We start from the raw sequence: 11,273 nt of genomic DNA, 5'->3' as shown, positions 1-11,273 counted from the left end.
GTGATTAAGCGGCATGTTGCAGGTGGAGCCATGGGAGTTTTTGTTGGAGTATGTGCGTATAGTAGGAAGAGTAAGGATGTGTAAAATACACAAAAGCTCGCAATATACGACTTCTCCGTAAGATGAAGAAAAATATCCATGTCGTTTTTTATTTAGTAGTATTTTTTTGTACGTTATCAATGAGGGGTAGTGGTGGAAATTGTAGTTGGGGTGAATGGGACAACTCTCCTTTCTCCTCTTGTAAAATGTTCATTTTTTGTCGTTTGGTTCCAGTTTTGCCCTTGCGGCTCGCCTAGCTACTTGGCTGCCTGGGTTCTTCTAATGGCCGTTTTCAAAAAAAAAAAAAAAAAAAAATAGAAAAAAAAAAAAGAAAATGAAAATACATTTCGGCGGAGGAATCCATGAGGGTGGTGTTTTGACTGGGCTACCGCCATATTACGATGTTTTTATAATCCGTAATTAATTTTCTTAACAAGAGTAGCTTAGTACCCAAGCTTAATCTATTTGAGTTGGGAAAATGATTTGTAAGGATAATAGAATTGTAAAAAAAAAAAAAAAAAAAAAAAAAAAAAAAAAAAAAAAAACTATTAATAATATTTTACACGTATCATCAGTTAAGTATAACGTTTGTCCATGTATGATCATTAAATTTTATTTTTGTTCAAAAAATTTCATTATGTTATCGGTAATAGTAGGTCACCTGTTACGTGGCTATTGACGTGAATTTTACTGTTTATTATGTACACATTATAGCATTAAACTTTTTTTTACATATTTTACCATTGATTTTTTTTTTACACATTTTACCATTAATCTTATATAATTTATTCACAAAAATATCATTTCAAAAAATATATTATTACATAATAATAGGTTTTTCATCACCTCTTGTTGTTACTCCCTAATTTTGTAAGGTTTAGAGGAGAAGGTTCGTTTTTGACAATGATACTAAACACTCTTTATTGCAGCAACATTGTATATTTATGTTGGTCATACATCAATTAAAACCAACAAGGTTTGAACTTGAGACATCCTTATGGAGTGCCCAAGAAGTACTCAATTACTCATTATTTTAGCTAAAGTTTTAATAAACTTACCATTATAAGTCATTTTCCTATCGATAAATATTGACATAATTCAATGCACTTTTCTAATTATCAACTATAATCAGAAAAATGGGGTGGGGGTGGGGGATTTGAAATCTAATATAATGGATAATTGAGTGTTTATATATTTATACATTTAAATGTATTAACTTTGAATAATTGAGTATTTATATATTTATACATTTAAATATAACTAGATGCAAGCCCCCCGCTACGCGGGGGTTAGATGGTATACGTATGTTTACCGTTTTGAGTTAAGGGGAACGTTGTTTGTTGTTGGATTATTTTACTGTCTCATGCATGGATTGTATGATAAGATATGGATAAAAACATATTCATTCTCATTACATGGTGGTTACATAGTTCTTCATTACATAGATGCGTACAAACAAAATAACCGAAGCATCAAAATGAAACATTTGTAGTTGAGTTTCATTAGTATTCAAATAAAATACCGAATATTAATGGAAAGAAATGAATATAACATTTACAAGTACAATAAAAGGAGTGTGCTGGAGATAGTTAAACCATTTAGAAGATGACGCAAACTGTTGAAACAGGAAAAACAAATCTATACAACAACAAAACCATAAGAAAGAATTAGAGTCGGGTGAAATTAAAATGAAATTGTTACCGGCTAGTTTCCGGTTGTTGTTTTATTATATTATGGAGACGATAACCTCCTTCGGTGGTTTTTAGCTCCCATGTGTAACCCAATTGTCCCTGAAATTGATAAGAAATGCGTTTTCTTTCTCTTAGACATTTTATCGAACACCTTGAAGGCATTTAGAAAGAAAGAGAATATTCATTGTTGATGAGTCATTGAGTAGGATTGGAATCTGAATTCAGTTGTAGGAATCGGGTGAAACGAAACTAATTAATAACCTGATGACCAATGTTATGAATGACAAGAACGGATGTTGAGTATTGAATTATCATGACAATATGCTTTGAGGTAAACTGGTAACAATGTAGTATGGCAATTGTTAGCAGAAACATGAAATCTATAAAATGATATTTAAAAAAACTTGCAAGTTTGAAAGTAATGCACCTCCATAACCTGAAAAATATACATATTATCATTAGAAATTTGTAGCAAACGTATGGAGTGAAATAGTGGACTCTCGGTTCACTAACATGTATAACATGTTAGCATATAGATAGTACATCCCCAATTCCCAAAGGTAAATCCCTTTTAGGGTTCTTCACCTGTACAATTCCTTTATAAGGTTAGTTTAGACATTTGATAGATAGTCATACATATAACAATGTTCAACAATGCTAAACTCGACTGACATTGCAATCAAGACAATCAGAACAACAACAAAGAAGCAAGGATATATTTATCCAAAACATCCACTGATGAACTAAGAAAATAACATATAAACCATAATCAAGACGATCCAAAAAGCTGCACACCTTTGATATGGTCTAAGTTCAGGGAGCAAGCCAGTCATGTCATCCATTAGCATCGGGTTATCAATGCAATTTTTTTTTTCCTAAAATAAATAAACATACAAACCAGAATCATCTAGCATCAACACTATGCACATTCACATTGAGGGTTTTATTGCTTCATAAAAACCAGATACATTGAACCTGGATACTTACCTATTTTCATTTAGTTTTAGCCCAATCTCCATGTCTTCAGGTACCTTATACCACATCTAGCCTCTAAGGTAGCTACTTCTGGGCGTAGCCAAGCCATGACATTCATCATACTCTTCTTCCATATGCTACAAATTGATGCACAAAAACAAAGTACACTAAGATGTATGACAAATAGACATCACACCAACTTACAAAGGTGATTGGTGGGACAAACCTTTCGTTTTTTTGGTCATTTAAGTCGCCATATTTGCAGGTAGATATCTCATAACAAAATCCCAAAGAGAATGCAAAATATAGGGAAGAAACGATAATAGAGTTAGGTTTCTAATAGCATTCGACGCGACAGGTCTGAAATCAAAGTGAAGTAGGCTTACTAAGGTCGGTTTCTTTTGAGCCCACACTCGTTGGATATGTTGGTTGCAGAGACCAACCTTTAAACCATCTATTCAGCAGTTGGACTTCACCAGCAAATGTAAATGGCGATGCTAAATTGGTTCCATCAGAGAAAACACAAAATAAAGGACCGATTAGCAGTATGAGTTGAGAGCATACCAAGAAGACAACGAAAAGGAGGAGACGGAAAATCGAAGAGTCAATTATCGAGAGACCTGGGAAGACGTGAACAATCGGTGTTACGAAAAAATGCCATGATTAGCCAACAAATTAGGAGAAGAAAGAAAGAAGTAGAACGTTATCTGAGGATCATGTGCTACAGCGTTACCGTCGCAATCGTCGGAAACTCCCGATACATTTTTGTTGGTTAGTGTGGATGAATGGGGATGCTATTGGAGAAGATCTGGCGTAAGGCGGATGCTATTGGAGAAGATGGTGGTGACTTGAAAGGTTTACGACAGAATCCGAAGAAGCATGTTGTTTCTAGGGCAGCGGTGTAGGGAGCAGAGGGTAGAAGAACGTTGGAGGAAGCTTGTATGTATGCATAGGGTAGAAGGTTGGCGGTGGGGAAGCAGAGGGTAGAGTAAGCATCGAAGAGTACTCTGTATTTCTGTATTTGAGTAGGTGACACGAATGACACTGATATTGGCGTACAGGGGCGGTGGAAGACACGTTGTAATTGTAGCCATTAACCGGTCAAAAATCAATATAAATAGGGCAATTTGACAAAAAAAAAAGTGGCTGCTCACCTATTATTAAAGGACCATTTTTGTCATTCCTTAGCTACTTTACTGTAGCTAAGGATGGATAATTTTAATATATATATATATATATATATATATATATATATATATATATATATATATATATATATATATATATATATATAATATACTACATGACTATCATATGGTTTTCAAATGTCAAAATATGTATTTATATATTGAAATATCTATATATAAATAAAAAACATATATTTATTGTCAATATGCTTTATATGTATGTAAAAATACGTATTTATATATTGAAATATTTTGTGGTTACTTGTAAAAATACTTTATATTTATATAATAATATTAAATTGTCATCTTGGTGACTCGTTGGGTAAGGCTTGTGCACTCCAAAAGGAAGTCTCAAGTTCAAATCTTGTGGGTTTCAATCGATCTATGACCAACATAAATGTACGATATAGTTGTAAAATGGAGTGTTTAGTATCATTATCAAAAGAGAACCCTCTCCCCGAAACCTTACAAAATCAGGGGGTCACAATAATATAATGTGTGTATAATAAATAGTAAATCAACGTCAGCAGCCATGTTGCATGCCACGTGGCTGGTGAGCTACTATTACCGGTAATATAATAGTATTTTTTGAATAAATGTGAAGTTTAATGGCCGTACGTGTACAAACATTATAGTTTGCTGGCGATATGTGTACAAAAAAGTTCAATAGTAAGTCATTTTTCCATTTGGGTTTTATCAAACTATGCATTTTACAAATAGCCTATTACAAATGATCTATGTGCTTTGTTTGAAATTTGTAGTATATATATATATATATATATATATATATATATATATATATATATATATATATATATATATATATTCTACACTTAAAGTCTTTGTGATTTCATTATCTTTAGTTGTGTGCCTCTTACTAATATCATAAGAGAAAAAAACATTAACCCTTTATAAATCGACCATTTTAACTTTTTTTTTGGTCTTTTTGTTATTTTGACTTATTATATTTATTATTCTCTGGTTCATCTATTCTTCTCATTTTTCTTATACCTCATCTTTCTCTCTCAGCTATGGCGGAATCGAGTTCTATACCTCCCCCCCTTTAACAAGCCTTGTGGTATCACGTACATTAAGGCTTACATTTCGTTCACTAATAATCTAGAACGCATGAATTATGATGTATGACGTGGAGTTTTTGAAACTGACTATGTTACATTTGGAGTGATAGATCATCTTAGTTCGTCAGATGATAAAGTCGTCGCCGCCATCGACAAGAAGGAATGAGATCGCCTTGATGCCCTCGCCAAGATGTGGATTTTTTGACACTATCACTCATACTTTGACTTAGACGATTCACAAAAGAAACCAGTTCACGTGTGATTTGTAGGTCGCATTAGAAACTTTATTTCGCGGTAATAAGGATGCAAGAGCTATGCAACTTAACTAAGAGTTACATAACATCTTTCAATGTGATGCCACAATTAATGCCTACTACACTAGAATCAAGAATCTTGCAGATTTACTCGAAAATATTGAAGCTCATGTTCCTAAAAATAATCTTGTAAGTTACACCATCAATGGTCTCAACCCTCGATTTGATAATGTTGCAAGTATTCTACGTCACCGTACCCCGTTTCCTACTATTTTGGAAACTCATTACACCCTTGCATCTGAAGAAAAAATAATGAATCATTGCAAAACATATTTGTTTCGAGTACGCATCTCGATCACTCATATTCTCCTACTACACTCCCTATAGATTATTCCAATGCTAATCAAAATTCTCATAATTTTCATGGAAACAATAATAATTATCGTGGTGGACGTAACAGAGGTTGAAATAACTATGGTGGAAGATTCAACAATCGAGGAGGTTGTGGAAAAAATTTTACTTCTCAAAGATAGCAACCACATGCACCATACAGACGGGGTTTTAGGTGGTATCTCTTACAGGCGGTGTCTCCATAGTAACAACGACCAATAACTGCATCTGTATTACAGTCAGGGCTACAATTTATAGACAAGAATAAACATGGAAAGAGCTCTAATCTAGGAAAGCTAGCTATACAAATAATCACATTAAAAATAAAGATTCCCTTTGACAGATTTTTAGGGATCAATCATGATTCTGATTTGACTTTCCATTCCAACACTCCCCCTCAAGTTGGTGAATGTATATCCCACATTCCCAACTTGGAAACATTGCATTCGAAATCTGTTTTCAGCAATGCTTTAGTGAACATGTCAGCTTCCTGCTGCTTTACTAGTACATAGTTGAGACTGATGGTACCATTCTCTACTTTAGTCTTGATGAAATTTCTGTCTATTCGAACATGCTTCATTCTGTCGTGTTGAATAGGATTATGGATAATTGCAATTGCGGGTTTACTATCACTATTCAACTTCATTGGACCATCAACATCTATTTTAAGATCTTCCAGCAGCCTTTTAATCCAGATTAGCTCACAAATTCCTTGAGATATTGCCCTATACTCTGCTTCAGCACTGCTTCTAGCTACCACAGTCTGTTTCTTACTTCTCCAGGTAACTATGTTTCCCCATACTTTAGTACAATAACCTGTTGTTGACTTGGCATCAGTTGAGCCTCCCCAATCTGCATCAGCATACCCTTCAATGTTTCGTTGTTCATTTTTCTTAAAAAATATTCCTTTTCCAGGTGTGCCTTTCAAATACCGTAGAATTTGTTGAACAGCTTCGTAGTGTCTTTTTGTGGGAGAATGCATATACTGGCTTACTACACTCACACTGTATGCAATATCAGGACGTGTTAGAGATAGGTAAATTAAATTACCTACAAGGCATTGGTACTGCTCTCGATCAACTGGAGGGTCATTATTGCTGATTTTAGATGTCCAGTTTCGCTCTTGAGGAGTACTTGCTGGTTTGCATCCAAGTTTTCCTGTTTCTTTCAAAAGATTGAGAACATATCTTCGTTGGGACACAAATATTCCTTGCTTGCTTCGAGCAATTTCCATTCCAAGGAAATATTGTAACTTTCCAAGGTCTTTAACCTTAAACATGGAATGTAACCTTCTTTTCAAGTTCTCAATCTCGTGAATATCATCCCCAGTGATGATCATATCGTCTACATACACAAGTAATATCGACTTCTTACCATCACTAGACTGTTTTATAAATAAGCTGTGATCAGCTTGACTTTGCATGTACCCAAATTGCTTCATAACTGAGCTCAGTTTATTGAACCATGCGCGTGGTGACTTCTTCAAACCATACAAAGATTTTTTCAATTTACACACCTGATCCATTCCCTTATTTTCTTCAAACCCTGGAGGAAGTTTCATGTAAATGTCTTCTTCTAGCGTTCCATTGAGGAATGCATTCTTTATGTCCAGTTGGTGTAGTTCCCAATCTAGATTAGCAGCAAGAGAGAGAAGAACTCGAATGGAGTTCAATTTTGCCACGGGAGCAAACGTCTCTTCATAATCAATCCCATAGGTCTGGGAGTACCCCTGCGCAACTAGCCTTGCTTTGTGTCTTTCAATGGTTCCATCAGCACCAACTTTAATTGAAAAAATCTATTTGCACCCAATTATCTTTCTTCCTTCATGTGTTTTGACCACCTCCCAAGTCTTGTTTTCCTTAAGGGCATTCATTTCTTCCATGACAGCGTTCTTCCACTTCGGATCAAGTAGGGCCTCATGGATACTTGTAGGAATCACTTCTTTATCCACCTGTGAGAGAAAGGCCTTGTATTTTGAAGATAACTTACTGTATGAAAGATGCCCTGAAATCGGGTATCTACAAGATCGAACCCCTTTCCGAATAGCAATAGGGACATCAAGATCATCAGGATCATGTATTTGAGCTTCTTCTGGAGCAGATGTTTCAGGAGATGATGATTGGCAATTACCAGGTCGTGGCCTTCTGGAGTATACTTTGAATGTGGGTTGTTGTGGTTCTTCCCCTTGACCAGGATCCTCAATGGTTGGTGGTGTTGAAGATAACATAGGGGATGTAGAAATAGGATCGGACAATGACACAGGAAGGGAAATTGAGGGATCCCAATGGATTTCTTCACTAAGGTTTTCCCCCTGAAGAGATGTAGTGGGATAAAAACTTTGTGTTTCAAAAAATGTGACATCACAAGTTACAAACATCCTTTTTGAAGATGGGCAATAACACTTATATCCTTTTTTAGCTGACGAGTATCCCAAAAAAATGCATTTGATAGCTTTAGGATCTAATTTCCCACGAGATGGACTTGTATTGTAAACATAGGCTTTACACCCAAAGACACGTGGTGAAAGAGAGTTTAGAACTCTGAGTTTAGGGAAACATTTTTGAAGACATTGTATTGGGGTTGAAAAATCAAGAACTTTTGAAGGAAGCCTATTAATTAAATAGGCAGCAGTAAGCACAGCTTCACCCCAGAAACAGTGAGGAACATGACAGTTTATCATGATAGCCCTAGACACTTCAAGAATATGGCGGTTTTTTCTCTCAGCCACTCCATTTTGCTGTGGAGTTTTGGTACAAGAAGATTGGTGGAGAATACCATGTTCAGTTAGATAAGCTTTGAGATCATTAGCAAAATACTCTCCGCCATTATCAGATCGAAGGACATGGATTCTGGATTGGAACACATTTTCTACATGCTTGTGGAATTTTTTAAAAACTTCACCACAATCAGATTTGTTTTTTAACAGATACACCCAACAAGCACGTGTATGGTCATCGATGAATGTGATGAACCATCGGGATCCATTTATGTTAAGAGTACGGGATGGGCCCCATATATCACTATGAACAATACTGAATGGTTGGGATGGTTGATATGCATGGCTTGGGTATGTATTTCTGGTTTGTTTAGCAAGAACACAACTTTCACATTGAAACCCAGAACAATCTTTATTGATGAATAAATTTGGATTCAAACGACGCAAGTAATCAAAACTAGGATGTCCTAAACATTGATGCCAAAACAAAACATTAGACTCAGAAGTAATAGAAAGAGAAAGGTGTTTAGGGTAATGCGACATGGATGAAGAGCCTGTGAAGTAGTAGAGACCGTTGTATTCTTTAGCAATGCCAATCATCTTCCCCGAAGACTGCTCCTGAAATTCACAATGTGTAGGGAAACAAGTTACTATACAGTTTTGATCTTTAAGAAGTTTAATGACTAACATTAAATTAAACCGGATATTTGGCACATATAAAACTGAATTTAGTTTTAAATCATCATAGATAGCATTCCCTATTCCGGTAACACGAGAGACTTTTCCATCAGCAATTGTTACAGTAATGTAATTGGTGCTTGGTTTAAATTCTTTTAGTAAATTCTTACTCCCAGTCATATGGTCAGAAGCACCAGTATCAACAATCCATGCTTCAAATGATCCATTTTTTAACAGAAAAGAAGGTATTTGTTTACCTTGTTGTGCCCCATTACCTAATGGAGTGGAGGATGAACTGGTGGATTGTAAGAGTGACCTGAGTACTTCCATTTAATCTGCTGTAAAAGGGCTGGGAGAGGAACTATTTTCTTGTGAAGTCTTTGCAACATGTGCAGATGTTGTTTTGGATTGTACCCTTCTAGGAGTCCAGTTTGCGGGCTTTCCGTGAAGGCCCCAACATTGGTCCTTTGTATGATACGGCTTCTTGTAGTGTTCACACCAGACTTTGGCGTTTGAAAACTTACAATTCTTTTGTCCTTCTGATCTGTAGGCAGCAAGGGAAGAACCTTCAACATCGATACTTGTTGGGGTCTGTAGCATCACCTTCTTGCGACTTTCTTCTCGTCGAACTTCTACAAATACTTCTCGAAGAGAGGGAAGTGGTTTGGTGCCAAGGATTCTGCCCCTAACCTCGTCTAGTTCTTTGTTGAGACCTTGAAGGAAATCAAAGATTCTATCTTTTTCAAGCATTTTTGCATGAAGAGTACCGTCTTGAGGACATGACCAGTTTATGTTGTAAAACACATCCATCTCCTGCCACAGTTCTGTTAGAACATTGTAGTATTCAGTAACCGATCGTCCTCCTTGGTTGGTACTTCGAAGAGCTGAACGAATCTCAAAACACTGCGAGGTGTTTTCAAGATCGGAATACATCTCTTGGACAACTTTCCAGATTTCATGAGCTATGTTATAATAGAGATAGGTTCTTCCGATATTCGGGTTCATAGAATTAACCAACCACGCCATAACAATGGAGTTTTCTGCCTCCCATACTTTGTAGTGAGCATCCTTTTTGTCCGGGGCTTCAGTTTCACCGGTAAGGTATCCGGTCTTCCCTTTCCCTCTGATGACAAGAAGAACCGATTGAAACCATTCACGGAAATTCAATCCATTAAGTTTATGTTGGGTAATTTGAAGAGAGGGATTGATATCAGATGGTGGAAAAAGAGATGAGTTTGGGTTTGAAGATTCAACAGATCCCGACATTATGGTGGTAAAAAAATCAAGAATAAGATGATCACAAATGGTTATTTGGCAGCAACAACTTTAGCCGGCAGAAGTTGCACAGCTCTGATACCATGAAAAAAGGAGAATTTGAATTTTAAGCTGAAAACTGCATCTGTATTACAGCCAGGGCTACAATTTATAGACAAGAATAAACATGGAAAGAGCTCTAATCTAGGCAAGCTAGCTATACAAATAATCACATTAAAAATAAAGATTCCCTTTGACAGATTTTTAGGGATCAATCATGATTCTGATTTGACTTTCCATTCCAACAGTAACAACGAACAATAACACCATCAGTGTCGGTGGGCCTTCCACCTCTTTTCCACCCTACCTGTCCCTTTCCTCGGCTCATGTTGATATGCGATCAACTCCTTCAATAGCTCACCAAGCGGCGTTCAATGTGACCCATCAAAATCCATTCTTGCTACCTTGGTCATGGTTTTTGGGCTCAACTTCGGATCAAGCTACCTCGCTACCTCAAATGTTCAATATGAGGAACATGAATGACGCAATCAATACTTCTTGGTACATGGAGTCGGGTGCTACCTTTCATTTACACTCTAACAACGGTCTACTTAATTTTATCAGTTACAAAAACATTCCATCCTCATGTGTATTTTTCGGTGATGGTTCTACAATTCCAATTCATAAAATCAGTAGTTCCATTATTCCTCAATCAAACCCATATTTTACTCTCACCCTCATAACCATTTTCATTACTGTATTTGTTATTAAAATTTTACTTTTCATTCGTCCTTTTACCCGTGACAACAAGTGTAGCATTGAATTTGACGTTTTTGTTTTTTTTTGTGAAGGAATATCACACCAAAGAAACATTCCTTAGATGTGAAAGCAAGGGTTACATCTATCTCATTACCACCACTCTTCCACAAGCCCTCACCACCATTACTCCCTCATCTTGGCACTAATAGGCCACCCAGGACATCACATGTTTAAAATTTTAGTGTCAAATA

The 11,273-nt window shown here is 36.1% G+C and overlaps 1 protein-coding gene across 1 annotated transcript; it reads right to left on the bottom strand.

Moving 5' to 3' along the window:
- Positions 1-9,339: 9,339 nt before the first annotated feature.
- LOC145060160 (uncharacterized) lies at positions 9,340-10,275 on the bottom strand. Its single transcript, XM_079007873.1, has one exon. It carries the CDS (start codon positions 10,273-10,275, stop codon positions 9,340-9,342), a length of 936 nt encoding a protein of 311 aa, XP_078863999.1.
- Positions 10,276-11,273: the final 998 nt, after the last annotated feature.

Source organism: Lactuca serriola, chromosome 6 (assembly GCF_051521515.1).
Source record: "Lactuca serriola cultivar US96UC23 chromosome 6, Lser_US96UC23_V15, whole genome shotgun sequence".
NCBI classification, from domain to species: Eukaryota; Viridiplantae; Streptophyta; class Magnoliopsida; order Asterales; family Asteraceae; genus Lactuca; species Lactuca serriola.
Note: the sequence above shows the minus strand (reverse complement) of the source record. Positions and strands in the feature narration are given on the sequence as shown.